Genomic DNA, 15491 nt, shown 5'->3' with positions numbered 1-15491 from the left:
CTAATTCATAGCGCATTGATTCGTATAATTTAATTGTGCGTCTTTTAAGAGTGCTCATAGGGATTGCTCTATATTGTGGTTGCAAAGTTTTTCTATTGAGACGCTCGTATGCCCTACTTTCACCGTGGTTAAAAGGCAATTCATCACAAATTACATACCTAGAAAATTTATCAATCATGTCATTACGATTGTATCTAAAAGGCATACCTGTGATGGGAATGTCCCATTGTGTCTGTCGGCTTCCACTTGTGGTCCCGCTCCCGCTTGCTGCATGAGTTTCTTTTGTGATTCCATGCTTCTTTGCCAAATGTTTGTTAAAAGATCCCGTACCACCACCTAACACGTATTCACAAAACACAATAAATAAATGTTCATAAAATATGAATATATAATGTATCAATGTATTATGTATGTCAGTATGTATAAAAAACTTAAAAAGTATTTACCTCTGGCGAAACTGTATGAAACTAAGGGCTTTACTCCTTGACTTTCACAAATTTGACAAGTGCATAAGAAAATATCTGGATTCTCGGTTGGTTCTTTTGTGAAATACGACCACACATGTGAAACAGCTCTACCACTAGGAGGTGGCATTGCCGGAAAAGGTTGTCTTACTGGTTCATCTTCATCTAAATAAATAATTTAAAATTATAAAACTATAATTAAATAAATAAATAATTTAAAGTTTAATTAATTTGAAGAATAAAATTATAAAACTAACCGATAGTTTGGAAATTGACTCGTTTACCACGAGCTTGTCTTTGTTGTTGTTGTTCTCCTTGTTCTTCATGTGATCTTGTTGATGACTGTCGAGATATATTTATCCCAATTGGGGTCGTTGGTTCCTCTTCTTGTTCTTCTTCTTCATCAATTTGTATTTCTCTTTCCATTTCTTCTGCATAATTATGTAACTCCGGGTCGTACCCTTCCGGATAATTATGTTCATAATTATAATTACTAATGGAAGGTGTTGTTGATACCGACGGAGTAGAAGTGGCCTTTCTTTTGGACGAACTGGAACCTCCCAATGATTTTGCCACTTTAGTAACTTTTTTTGTGGCTTTTTTCAAAAATGAAGACATGATTGATAATATTGAAGTAATAATAGAAATATAGAATTAAGAAATAAATAAATAATTAATTATGTAACTAACTAAATTAAGAAATAATTAAAAGACTAATTATTTAATTAAGAGAATAATTGCGTAATTAAAGAATTAAGTAGAGAGAGTAGGAGAAGAGATGAGTTGTGAATGAAAATGATTGAAATTGATGAGTATTTATAATGAAAAATGCAACGGCTAGTTCAATGGTCATAAACGGTAACTTTTGGCGAACCGGTTCCATGGAACCGGTGGGCCGGTTCAACCGGACCGGTCCCGGTTCCAGAATGGAACGTTGGACCGGTTCTCCCGGACCGGTTCCGGTTCCAAACCGCGGGTTTTTTACCCAGTTCACGACGGTTTTTTCCGGCGGTTTCACGGTTCCGGCAACTTTTTTCCGGCGGTTTCACGGTTTCGCGGTTCGGGGCGGTTCGGAACCTGTCGCAAACGGTTCCGGTTCCAAGCGGTTCGGGACCAGTTCGGTTCCGGGTAACCCGCCCCGTGGCCATGCCTATCTATCTCTATTCTAAAAAGTGTTTTAAAAAAAATTTTTGATTCATGGAGAAGTAGTTTTTAAATATAGAAACATTTCTTCAAAATTGGCCAATATAAATATAGAAATTCTCAAAGAATAAATGCTAGTAGTGCCTTCCACGTTCAGTTCCTATGGAATCAACAACGTTGCCACGTGTATAACTACCGAATAAAATGGGCCCGCTCAAATTGGGTCATCAACGGAAACTCCGTTGAACACCAAAAATCAAAAAGCTTCAATTTTTTCTTCTAACCCATTTTACACCCCTGCATTTTTCTTCCTCTCTTTTTCACATTTTTTCTTTACATTTTTTCCAATTTTTATTAACCCTTTTTTGGGTTAGATCATACCCTTTTGCTTTTAATCTTTGATCTTATCTGCAAATGTTGTATTTTGAAAGGTACCCTTCATTTTAAAAGTTTGTTCTGAATTATGGATTTGTTGTTTTTTGTTTGGTTTGAAATTTTGATTATGTATTGTTTGTAGTATGATATGATGAAGGAGCAATCAATGCCGAATAAATCCGTTGATAATTCATCTCAGGTATATAATTTAATGTTTGAATGTATTAAACTGTGTTATTTATTCACATTTGTGCTATTTTTTGTATCTGGGTTTTTGGTCAATGGACTTGACATTGTTATGATATTTGAAAATGTAATTCCATTGAATGTTTCAGTGTTGGTATGAATTCCACAATATATTTTGATCATGATGATTGTATATTATGGGCATGTAGTCGGTATTAAACGGTGGGAAGAACAATAATGGAAAGTTTAGTGTAATTTTAATTGGAATATCTCTCAAAAAATTTGATGATCATGTTTGTTTAACTTTAATCATCTTATTTTCTTCGTAAAATTCATTCTAAATGTGTTACCGCGTGGAGAGGTGTAGTCATGCTTTTCAATTATTATCATCTCATTTTCTTTGCAAAATCTGTTTCAATACATTACCATTCTGAAAGGTAGGTTGAAGTTTATCAAATGGGAATAAAATTACTACCATTTGATACCAACTACCAAAAGGGTCGTATGTGTGTAATTATTGAATGTCAATGTATTGTGAAGTTTAATATTAGTAATGTTGTCATGCCATTTTGTTGATCATAGGGAACACCGCAAGGAGAGAATGCGGTTGCTCCTTCTTCACAACCAGGGCCACCGGAGCATCAAACATCACGGTCCCGAAATCAGGTGGTCAATAGTCTTCTTTTGCAAGAAAAATGGTTTTGAGTTTTGACATTTTGTTTAGATGTAATCTTTTTATTTGTAGTAAATAAATTTATTAGCAACAAAATGTTCCACAGGTTAATAAATTTTGCTAAGCTTGATGTTTTATTCTTGTATCCTTCTGTGGTTCTTGAAATGCATGTATGATACCATTGATCAATCGAAAACAACCTTTTTGTTTTCACAAAGGTAAGGTTGCGTACCCGACCCCCAAATCTCGCATAGGTGAGAGCCACTTAATAGCATTGGGGTAATAGAATGTTGTTATGGTGAAGTATATCATGCCTTAATTTCTAATATCAGGAAACAAATTAGTAGTATTTTAAGATACTGGCCAAGCTTTTCGGATTAAGTCTTTGTCATTGTTGTAGTATTAATTTAAGCCTGATCACTGTAATTGTTTGCAGATTTTCAAGAGTGGGCCGCTATTTATATCATCCAAGGGTGAGGTTTTACCCTTTTTCTATTGTTATCTGCACTAATTGTATTGCAATGTTGCCTTCTTTTTCCTTTTTAGTTTGATGCCGCAAACATGGAGTACACTTATAGCTAATTCATTCAATTTCTTCTATGTATGACTTTTTCAAATGAACCATGCTTTATTTATCCATATTTATCCATATTGAAGTCCATATATTTCATTGTTTCATCCAGGAATCGGATGGACATCATGGAAGAAAAGATGGTTTATTCTTACACGTACATCGTTAGTCTTTTTCAGAAATGATCCTGTAAGTTCTATGCTCTTGTGTAACGAAATCTTTATGCTTGCTGAATATTAAGGATTGATTTTATCTATCTCCTGCTCCCTATTCTCGGGTATTCTTTTTGATGGGCTTGAAGCGACAAGGGAGACTTTTAGCTTTCATTGATGATAAGTCGTTATCTCTACTTTTTCTTGGATTACATTTTCTAGGAGCAGTTGCATATTCTAGATACACAGACCAATACTTTGGTTCGTTTTTCCCATGGGTAATGTTTGAATATTGATGTCTGTATTCTTAGGTGTTGGTTCTAAATGTACCATACCAGGTATTATAAGCAAGTATCCAGGAAAACTAGTTTATGTTGTAGATATGAAAACAGAAAAATTGAAAGTCAGGATTAGCAACATTCTTGAAATGGAATATTAGCGCAGGGGTAGAGCAAAGGTTTTGGAGACCCTAATTATTTTTGCGATGTCTTTTAAAATGGGGCCCTTTATTATATTAAAAGATAAAAAACTTGCCACTTAAGAAAAAATAATTCAAGAAAAAATGTATTGTAACATCATATTACGTCAAATATAAAAAAGGTTTAAAAAAGTGTTGCTCAAAATCGGACCTGAATAGCACCACTTAATATTTGAGGCCTCTTATTTCGAGGGAACTGGCTACCTGGGATACCCCTAGAACCGGCCATGCATTAGGGGTTTCTTTCTAAGGTTATTTGCGCACTGGTCCATTCTATTTGTGCATTCTTGCTGCCTCAAAATGCCCATGGTCCACTTTGAGATTACGTTCAATGATTTTTTTTACATTGGTATACGACCAATGTCAGGCATTGTTTTTGGGTATCCGTCAGTGTCATATTTCTTTCTCCAACTTGGGCTCCGATTTCCATCAATGAGAATGAGTTAAACAAAACTTTAAGAATTTTCTCATTCATTTCTTCAGAGTCAAGCTCCTCAAAAGGGTGGTGAGGTGAATCTAACCCTTGGTGGCATTGATCTCAACAACTCGGCTAGGTTAGTATAGTGTTATCAATATCGTATGGTGTTTTTACTATTTGAAATTTATTAACACTATGCAATTTTTGTACGTTAACCTAACCATTATTGGGATTTATGATGGGTGGTGGTGTTATGGAATTGTATGTAACTTTATGTTGTCCACGTGTGATGATTTTTTGTAGTGTGGAAGTCAAAACAGATAAGAAGCTATTGACAGTATTCTTCCCTGATGGTCGAGACGGACGGGCTTTCACACTCAAGGTGCTGCTTTGTGTCTGTTATCTTTTACGCATTGAAAGTGCCTACATTCTTTATATTGAACTCTTTTACAATTTTTATTGCTGTCACAAATGTTTTTGTGATCTGTTGCTCGTTGACTTATCTTCAAATTATTGTTGTGGTTGCTCATGAATCAAGGTTTATATTTTGTGCATTTTATATTTTGTTGCAGGCTGAAACTTTGGACGATTTACAAGAGTGGAAGACTGCACTTGAAAATGCTTTGGCATTGGCTCCAAGTGCAACCAGTAACGGAAATGGAGTTCTCAAAAATGAGCAGGGTGATGATGATAATGGTGCTGCTGATGAAAGTATGCTCTTATTTTGATGACTTTTTGGCTTGTCTGCATCACTTTTATTTTGAGCTTTATCAATACTTCTGTTGTTGATATCAAAATGCTTTTTACTTCATTCATGATTAATTAAGAGTGTGCTATACTGGTATTGTTTTCAGATTTATAATAGCAAACAGTCGTAGTGAATGAAAATCCCTACTGAAGTCACTTGCCGTAGCTGCTTAGATGTCATGACCCTAGCGGTTAGCTTGCTAATCAGAGAGCCCGTCTATTCAATACCTCAGTTAAATTTTTGTGGTTTATCTAACATGAAGAAGAACATTAACATTGTATTACCGCAATTATTTAGAAACTAAGTGGCTCCCACCTAGGCGAGGCAAGGTTGGGGGTGAAATGTACGCAACTTTACCCTAGTAACAACAAAGAGATCGAATATGATTGAATCTTGATTTTCCTTACAAGTATCTTCATTCTTATTCAACAACGACAATCTATTAACCCTGTACCACTTACTACCTCACGCCTACACGAGATTAAGAGAGTTCGATGAATGCAACATTAACCTTACTCGGTTACCCTTGTATAACAAAGAGGTTATTTCCAATTAACTTTGTCTAGTCATTTTGTGGTTATGCAATTGTTATAATCAAGTTAATTGTGGTCTTTTATTTGAGTATCGAATTTTCCATTGGCTGCGATTGTTGAAATTTTGATCAGATTATGACTACTTAATCCTAGCCTTGTGAAGTATTCTCTTGTTTCCTTCAACTACCTTTTAGAGATAACAAGAGGTCTTTGGGTGATGTTATGTTTCTTTTACAGTGAAGGATGGGCCACCAGGAAAGTCTATGGTACTTGGTAGACCAATCTTACTTGCTTTGGAAGATATTGATGGATCGCCTTCTTTTTTAGAGAAAGCCCTAAGATTCATTGAAGATCATGGTATCATCCTTTTTTCTCATTGAAGATATTGACTGAAATGATCTACTTGTTTGATAACATATATTCGAGATACCTAATTTAAATTTCAAATGATGGTGTAGGAGTCAGGGTTGAAGGAGTTCTGCGGCAGGCTGCAGATGTCGATGAAGTTTATCGTCGAGTTCGTGAATATGAACAAGGTTTGTTTAACAATACTTTATCTGTATAGAAATTTTTCCACCGATTTAAAGTTTGTTTAACAATATCTTATCCCTCTCCGAGCAATTTTGTGCATTTGCCTTATTTTGTTGGTCAATATTGGTGTGCTTCTCCTCCAATCCTTCTGCATCTTGTTTGTCCTTCAAATCTTGATGAAAAGTCTACTAACCAATTTACGCTACCTTGCCCTGAATTTACTTATCCTTCGAGTGTATTCTTGTTATACTCCCTTAGATCCAATATAGTTGTCTCTTATCACACCCACTTGATTTTCGTCAAATAGCTCGTCAAAATACGCCCTAGTCCCTCCACATACCCTTTATCTTCTCTTCCTGGACAATGAGTCTCTGATTTCTATCCTTTTCCCTAATGCATTTTATCGTACTAATATCCTTTGTTTTTACATGTCTTTCTCTTAGACGTCTTACAGATATCCTTCTATTAAGTTTGTTTGTTACTTTTTACCAAACACTTGAATGGGAGTGTATTTTTTTCACCTTGATGAAGAAGATTGTATATTTCGTTGTCAGCTCATGTTATTCCTATGTGATATCTATGTAGGGAAAACTGAATTCTCTCCAGACGAGGACGCTCATATCATTGGTGACTGTATAAAGGCATATCCGCTAATGACTTAAACTAATATTTTTAACTTGCTATAGTAACGTGTCCCGCTCCATTTTCTGATATGTTGTATGTTGGTTCAATCTTCAGTACATCTTAAGGGAGTTACCATCTTCTCCAGTTCCAGCATCTTGTTGCAATGCATTACTAGAAGCATTCCGTAAGTTGCTATTTACCATAGAAACTTCTATATCCCTATTGATTTTTTTTATGTGAACGGCTAAATATATGGTATTTTTAGATGAATAGAACCATGATGCTTGTGCTTATAACTAACAGAAAGCATTTGACTGGCCCCAATTTACATCATTTTTAGTTTAGATTTTACGGAAAAAATAGCTAGCAGTTATATGTGTTTCTGGCTGTTACTATTTCACATTTGTGGCTATCATTTGTAGGAAGTGACCGCAACAACAGAGTGAATGCCATGCGCAATGCAATAATGGAAACATTTCCCGAACCAAACAGACGGTTACTACAGAGGTAATCGATGCTGATCTTTATACATATCTTCATGACTTCATGTAGAGATTTTCTTATCATACCTTACATTATTTTATTATTTATCCTTTTGATACACAGTATTCAAGAAAATATTTTTACTGTGCATGAATTTATTCAGCACATTAAAAACATTGACTAAATTTACAGTATTCGATATCACCACATCAAATTTTGGTATTATGGGCTTAATCCTTTTTTCTTGATTTTCAGGATACTCCAGATGATGCAAACTGTGTCTGCCAAAAAAGAAATAAATCGGATGAGTACATCGGCTGTGGCAGCTTGCATGTCTCCATTACTTTTGCGCCCCCTTCTCGCTGGTGATTGTGAACTTGGAGATACACATATGGATGTTGCTGGAGATGGTTCGTTCCAACTTCTTCAAGCAGCAGCAGCAGCAAACCATGCTCAAGCTATCATTATTACTCTACTAGATGAATACGACAAAATTTTCGGGGTAATCTTAATTTTCCTCTTTCAAACTTACTCCCGTCGTCCTTGTGAATTTGCTACAAACAATGGCATCTTGTGAGGGAGATGGTTCGTTCCAACTCTTAGGTATGAAGGGATTACTGAGAGGGTTGGTCTACGATTCTATTTGCATGTTACATTGAGTTCTTACCACAAATCCCCGTTTCTAGATTAATCGTCACATTGTTCTTTAACATTTTTCTTCATTCGTGCTTCTCATTACAATTGATTTCAGGACGGTTCAATGTCAGATGGAGGGTTATTCTCTGACTCGGATGAGAGTGGAAGTGGGACAGAAGAGGCCAGTGATGATGATGACATATATGAGGATGACGATGATGAGGATGATGATGATGATTATCTTGAAGATGATGATCACGAGGATGCATCTCATGATGAAACAGATGATGAACGTTCGGTAACTGAGACATATAGTAGTACCGGCGACCATGAAGAGAGCGATTATTATGATGATAAGGTTAGTACTTTGTTTCTATTACCTCTCATGCTTATTATTCATGGCTCAATAGTTTTCCTTGTATACTCGGTCACAAATAAGTCAACTCTCAAAAACAACCATGTTCAATAAATTTGTTACTTGGAAGAGTTACTTGACTCCAGTGCTTATGGTCATTGATGTCGAATTTACAAATTACTGGCTTTCATCATCATCGTACCCAATGTACCCGCCCATAAAAAACTATGATCAGGTTTGGGGAAGGAAGGAAGGTGACAATCCATACCTATAAAGGAGGATGCGGCCAAAAAATCCCCAACTCAAGATTGATCCTTAGAATGATAGGTTTCTGCAACAAAAAAAGGAGCGAGTGAACTAGAGGCTCTGGGGTTTGAATTGATGGTATTGTAAAGCAAAGGAATCGTAACAAATAATTGATAATCAAATTGAGTCTCGTGTCTTCATATATTTTATGCTATGATAATCATACTACATATGATTAGTCTCAAATATACTTACTACATATGATTGCGTTCTTGATCAATTATTTCTCTTCCACTTTTTACAAATTGCTTACATTATATACTATCCGAAATGCAGCGTAGCGAGAGGTCTAGTTTATTTTCAAAGTCTCCTGAAAAAGTATATAATCATCAGACAAGCCAGAGATCTTCATCAGTTTCTCCTCGTACTCCGGAATCCAAGCAGGATCAGCTTCAAAATGTTAACAATAACACGAGAGGAAATAATGATAGAAGAGTCGGTGGAATTGACTCAATTAAATTGCATAAAAATATTCCAGCAGAGGCAAGTACCATAAAAGAACCAGTAGGTTTCAGTCCACCAATAGGCAACCAAAAGGCAGCAACTAAGTTCCTTGGTTCGTCACAATACAGACGCCAATGGTGGGGAAGAACATCCGTAAGTTTATCCCTCTTGACTCTTATACTATCGTATTTAGTTTTTGTCAGCTGCTTACTTGCTCAAGATAGGCTTTCGAATGATTGTGTCAATATATTTTCTTCTTTTAAAGTATATTCTTTTTTTTTTTTCTTTAATCCAGGCCAAGAAGAATCTTTCTATGGAATCCATTGATTTTTCACTTGATGACGAGTAAGTTTTTCTTTGGTTCTTAATGTTCCTTCATACTATAAGTAGTTCTTGCCCTCAATTACAACCCAACACAAACTCCTTTACTAGATGTTCTCCTTCAAGCAAGACCAAAGGTAAAGAAAGGGGAACGTTGGATTAAATGGTTAAGATAATAATGCTAAAGTTTTCGCCGAAAACGTTGTTAAAGAAGTTGATTGGGAGATGACTTCGGATACAGAGGAAATCTTGAATCACTCAATTTGATAAGGAGAATCACGGGTAGTATCGTGGAAAAGAATGATACAATGTGGTGAAGCGAACAAGCAAGGAAGATAGAAAGTTAGAATTCAAGGGACTTTAAAAGAGGTCGAGAAAGACCGAAGAGGACTTGGAGGGCAAGAGTGAAAAAGGATATGAAGGATCTAGATTTATAGTTTGAGATAGTAGAATATCGAAATGAATGAAGGAAAAGAGTCCATTTGGATAACCGTTGGAACTAATATATTGGTTCATGTGCCGACCCCAATCTTTTAGGATGAAGGCTTTGGCATTGTTGTTGTTGCTGAGGACACTGTCTCTTATTTCAATGGAACCAAAGATTCATAGTTCTTTGGTTTCAGATTATAATGGACTATATTAAAATGACTTATCAAATCATGTGTACTTTACTTTATGTGAAGTTGCAACAGAAAAAACCTCTTTGTTATCACTAACACGGGTAAGAATGCGTACTTCCGATCGCTCTAAAGCCAGCATAGATGGGAGCCACTTAATGACATTGAGGTATTGAAATGTTGTTGTCGTTGCTAGGAACATAGATGTGTGCCTCAGATCTTAGATTGCTTTGTTCCCCTAGTATGCTTGTTAAGACTGTTTTGTTAATCCCTTTTCCTGATCTTGTTCCGATTTTATGCAAATAAAAAGTACAAAGTTTTTATTTTTTATTTTTTTGTTATAAACTAAACAGTTGAAACTTGTAGGCCCAAATGTTAGACGTCCTCAGATTACAAATACCGAGTTTTAGAATGTTTAAGGTTTAAAAATGGTTATGTTGCATCCTCCTATTATGGTCTTCCAATTATCCACACATTACGAATCATGATGGTGTCACCTTTCTTTGATAGCTAAGTATTTGAGAACATAAAAAAGGAAAGAAAGGTGTCATGTTTGCCTGTTGGGAGTGAACGGTGATCGTGTCAAAATTAATACGATATGTCATCACCTTCATTATAATATGATCGTGTTGCTGATTTCTCAGTTCCTTCACAGGGATGAAATTGAAAGACTTGAGGCTGCCAAGCTTGAGCTGAGAAATCGTTTTGAACAGGAGGTAGAACCCCTGCCTTAACCCCTGCCTTATTTCGGCATTGCTTTTCTTGATATTGCTTCTATTCAATGACATTTATGTGTGCCTAATGTCAGGCTAATGGTAACTCAATCCTGCAAGCGAGTTTAGAGAAACGAAAGAAAGCCCTGCACGAACGTCGCCTTGCTCTTGAGAAAGATGTATGTTATAGAATTTTCCATCACTTCTTTTTCTCAACGAAAGTCTTAAGAAAGTCTTAATTTTGTTGGAGCTGTTGGTACACAGGTCGCTCGGCTGCAAGAACAGCTACAAAAGGAAAGAGACTTACGAGCATCTCTAGAAGTCAGAGCTGGATCTCGCAATTTTCAGGTTTCTGTCTCACCAAGTATCGATGAGAAGGTCAGTTTATGAATCAAATATCTATGAAGTATTCCATATGTTTGTGTTCCTTCGTACTTTTTCCTATGATTTCTGACAATTTTTTCTCTTCAATACAAAGATCGAGCTTCAGAAAATTGCTTTTGCCGAGGAAAATTTTAGTAACTTAAAGCAGAGGCTTGATGATATAGACGCGGAGCTTCGTCATCAACATGATCAGACCGAAGCTTTTTTGCAGAACCCGAACATCAATGTACATGAATCTTTAAGTCAAGGGACTAAGCTGTAAGAAAACTCATGAATCCTAACCCTTTGTGTTTCTTCATGAATGTAAAATCTGAAAACCGAGTGCTTTACCTGTTTAGTAGTGCGGGATATTAAATGATATTCTTAAATATCGAAATGTCGAGGATTTTTGACTTTTGGTAACTTGACGTTGCAGGCAACATAACAAGGATAACGAGATTAAAGATGAGAAACATCAAATTGAGGTAACTTGTACCGTTTGTTAATTTGAATTGAAGTTTACCGAGGAGGATTATTTATCTTTGATAAGCTTTAAAACTAATTTCCAGGGACAACGGAACTGTAAAAGGGATGGAGATGATAATCAGAATAATGAAACGTTAAACATTCGTCAAAACCAACCAAGCGATGTTTCACGAGGTTCTTCGAAAGAAGAGTGGTTTGATAGTAATTCATGCATGGAAACTTTAATCCCCAAGCCGAGTTCCTCCCCTTCAAGGAAGTCAAGTGTAAAGGGCGAGGTAGGTCGATTCTCCACTACAGATACTCCGTAAATGTTTTCTCTTAGTGTATAGTTATTACAAGTAGATTGGAAGAATATCTTGTGTGCTTACTGTAGGAATGCCCACACTGCACATGAACATTGGTTTAGAAAAATTTGTAATGTGACTAGTAAAATGGTTAGTTGAATCATGTGCACTTTTTATCAATGTGAAGTTGCAGATGAAATTTGCTACCAAGGGTCAATCAGAATCAACCTCTTTGTTATCACCTGTTACTAAGACTCGGGTACTGATTTTGGATACTGGTACATGCCCAAGTGTCGGATACGTCTAAATATTCAATTTTACGTCTAAAATAAAGTGTCTAAGTGTCATACCAATGTCTGAGCATCAATGATCAGACACGGGTAAGTGAATCAAAATAAAGAGTCCGAGTAACATAGGTTATATCTAACAAGGGTAAGGTTGCGTACATTTGACACCCAAATCACTCCCTAGTTGGGAGTCACCTAATGTTCCATTTTTAAGAGTAACTTGGGGAAACTAATAAGTTTACACTTAAATGAATTTGAATAGTGGGCTATTGTTTTGGTGTGGTACGAAATAGAAATGTGGTAATAGGGAACGAGGGAGCATGCATTTTGATGAAAAATCAACTAAACATCTGCATAAGACATACAATGAATGGTTGAGAATTGAAATCTAAGTTTCTAAAAGAGGAATTGTACATATTTCTATAACAGGGAAGTAGCTCTACCACTTCCGCGCTGTCCAAACTGACTACCCGGCTCAACTTCTTGAAGGAAAGGCGCAATCAAATCGCAAGTGAGCTTCAAAGCATTGACAAAGGCCGAGGATCGTCAACCCAACCCGTTCTCAGCCCTGGAAAAGGAGGAAAAGTTTCAGAACCTATCCATGCAGCTCACAACCGCGACAAAAATCAAAGTCCTGGAGCTAGCTTCTCCGATATTGTCGACGATTGTGCAAATCAATCATCACATAGTTCAAGCAAGGGGTCATCACATAGTTCAAGCAACAAAAAGTCGGATAGCCGAACTGGTAGTAAAAAGGGTTCTAGCTCAAAGTCGGAACAGAATGAACAGCACCTTGATAGAATGAATTCCGAAGGACAATCATCCTCGGGAAATTCAGATAAAGGTCAACGACAAGATGGTCAGCCTTCGAGAACATTATCCAGATAATTAGTCTTCGAGAAATTAAGTTTTTCCAATTATTTGACAGTAACTTAACAGGAATTTCTGCTTACTATTGCTCCATGCTTATTATTAGCATCAGATCGAATTAGTTTTGCGTAAGGATTATAATACCCGGTGTCCATAATTCATAGAACCCTCCTGTACAGAAACACAGGTGGTCGATTCTCATTTAGCCCGCCCATATTTATAAATTCAGGTTTTAACAATTTATATTGACATTTCGACGTATGTATGGAACTATAGTCTTCTTTTTGGATAAATATGTAAAATTTTCGTAACTAGTTGAGTTCTGATTCTGACCGGTGTTGTGTAATCTCCTACTTAAGTCGGATTATTAAGCTGATACGGAAATGTATTATTTCTGTATTTACTCGTTTTTACAAGATCTGATTGAAACTTCAGGATCGTTTCAAACAGGGAAAACGATGTTTAATCGTCCCCCAATCTGTTCAGTTTTGTTAATTCTGTACAAAAATTATGTTCTCCTTACAGTAGTCTTTCACGGTTCCTGTAGAGGAGCTAGTCCCGCAATCTCCTTTAGTGGCTTCCACATGAACTTCCTCCTGTTCGTATGCACCAAGATAAAAAAAAGGAAGATGATCAAGCTTATGTTTGTTCGTAAGCAACGGTTAACCAATAAAGCATATACAATTGAACAAAAACAAAAAAAGTTACCAGTTGCCACACTCTGCTATAACCCTCACGTTCGGTCGAAGAGAAGGGAGTAGAGCTAAAAATTGCAGTTCTGACTTAGATAGAACCTGAGGAGAACATTATCAGTTTTGACCGGACACAAACCCGATGAGGTTTCATCCTAAAACCAACTGGTAATAGAGGAGATAATCCATCAACTTATATGTTAGTCAAGCTCTCTAATTCTTCGATGTGGGATCACATGTGGATTATTTTCCAATATCCTTCCACATGTGAACCCATTTTTTAATTGAGCGGGAACATTATTCTTTTCGAACCCACACATTATTTTATGATCAAACAAAACCAGAAAACAAACAGCTTTAAATTTGATTTACCTTGGCTTCAATGACCCAAACAATAAGGCCCTTAGCATCAGCAGGAAGAGCTTCAAGCCTATAATCAACTTCAGGTGGAAACCACCACCTCGCTATCGGTTGCTTCCCTACATGAGGCTACAACCCGAACCAAATAAAGAAAATTTAAAACATGGAAGACGTCCATTAAAGAATTTCACAATATGGGTTATCTAGCTATGTTACCCGGACTCTTGATTTCACCTCAAATACCAATAGAAAAGCATCAAAACCCGAGTAACACATCCTTTACCTATACAATCCTATAGAACAGTATAAATGCTGATACTAAACAGAGTTAACATCTCATACTTACAGGACAGACAGGGTGAACCTTAGTGAGAGTGGCCTCGACATCACCAAGGCCACGAGCTGATACATCAAGAAAATGGTAGCCCTGATAGCGCAGTCGATTCAAGTACCGACCTTCATAACCACCCTCATGTGGGGTATATATAGCAAGAGCCTTGTGCTCCTCAACATCTGATAACCATGTCCCTAAATCAAGTTTAAGAAGATCACCTCCTATGAAATCTCCTAAACTGATTTGGCTCCTTACCACATTTACACCTCTCTTTTGCATCTGATTTTGGGTTCTTAAGTCATTCTTTCTTGTCATGCTATGGTGGAATAGTTTGGTTGGTACAAGGTGCCTTTTTTGTTGGAGATTAAGGGAGGGTACCCCACAATGTAAGGATGTCATGGCATTGGCAGCCATACTTGTTTCTATGTTTTGCGCCTTTTGTTGTTAGTTTAAGAGTTTGCAGAGTTGAGGTAGTATATGGAGTATAATTTTGTATGGTGGAGAATAAGATAAGAGAAGATTGGCTAAAACAATAGTTATCATAAGCTTTTGTTGAATTCTTTTTCTTAGTATAGCGCCTTTCGCAAATGGTTGTTAAATGTTCGTTTTTTGGCTTTTTAGCCGACTTATTTAACTTATTTGACCGATTAAAAATGTTGTCTTTTTTGTAAGTTTTTAAGCTATCTGTTTTAGGAGAAGTTTTGTAAAATTATATATTAGCTGTTGGTTATTTAATATTATCTAAAAAGTCATTTACCAAAATATGGTGGGTTCATGGCCCCCGAATTTTTTACATTTTACCCGTTAATTTAAGCCAATTGATTTTAGGAAAAGTTACTTAGAACAATTCAATATATTCATGATTTTCCTACAACAATCTCATCTATTGATTAACCATGAATAATTCCAATGTTGAGGGGTATTTTCCTAGAGTAAACCTGGTAACCGGATGACTTGGTATAACAATTTTTTTTTTTATAAAAGTTAAAATTAAAATAATATATCAAAAAAAATATGAAAATTGTTAAAAAAAAATTATGATTT

General features: G+C 36.2%; 2 protein-coding genes across 2 annotated transcripts; one reads left to right on the top strand and one right to left on the bottom strand.

The window, feature by feature from the left end:
* Nucleotides 1-1870: 1870 nt before the first annotated feature.
* On the top strand, nucleotides 1871-12177 carry LOC130810436 (rho GTPase-activating protein REN1). The gene is made up of 23 exons (XM_057676499.1): nucleotides 1871-2038; nucleotides 2125-2181; nucleotides 2751-2834; nucleotides 3278-3314; nucleotides 3525-3601; nucleotides 4526-4596; nucleotides 4764-4842; nucleotides 5033-5171; nucleotides 5979-6098; nucleotides 6200-6277; nucleotides 6858-6913; nucleotides 7011-7080; nucleotides 7319-7403; nucleotides 7635-7881; nucleotides 8131-8373; nucleotides 8953-9273; nucleotides 9416-9465; nucleotides 10714-10774; nucleotides 10867-10950; nucleotides 11036-11149; nucleotides 11250-11413; nucleotides 11571-11619; nucleotides 11704-12177. The coding sequence occupies exons 2-23, from the start codon at nucleotides 2131-2133 to the stop codon at nucleotides 11926-11928; spliced, it is 2505 nt and encodes an 834-aa protein (XP_057532482.1). The 5' UTR covers nucleotides 1871-2038; nucleotides 2125-2130; the 3' UTR covers nucleotides 11929-12177.
* Nucleotides 12178-12487: 310 nt separating this feature from the next.
* On the bottom strand, nucleotides 12488-15022 carry LOC130810438 (NAD(P)H-quinone oxidoreductase subunit N, chloroplastic). Its single transcript, XM_057676500.1, has 5 exons — nucleotides 14460-15022; nucleotides 14126-14242; nucleotides 13770-13855; nucleotides 13585-13657; nucleotides 12488-12759 (listed from the first exon to the last, which is right to left on the bottom strand). The coding sequence occupies exons 1-4, from the start codon at nucleotides 14859-14861 to the stop codon at nucleotides 13594-13596; spliced, it is 669 nt and encodes a 222-aa protein (XP_057532483.1). The 5' UTR covers nucleotides 14862-15022; the 3' UTR covers nucleotides 12488-12759; nucleotides 13585-13593.
* Between the last annotated feature and the right edge of the window lie 469 nt (nucleotides 15023-15491).

This window comes from Amaranthus tricolor, chromosome 4, assembly GCF_026212465.1.
Source record: "Amaranthus tricolor cultivar Red isolate AtriRed21 chromosome 4, ASM2621246v1, whole genome shotgun sequence".
NCBI classification, from domain to species: Eukaryota; Viridiplantae; Streptophyta; class Magnoliopsida; order Caryophyllales; family Amaranthaceae; genus Amaranthus; species Amaranthus tricolor.
This window is presented reverse-complemented; position numbering and strand designations above follow the sequence as displayed.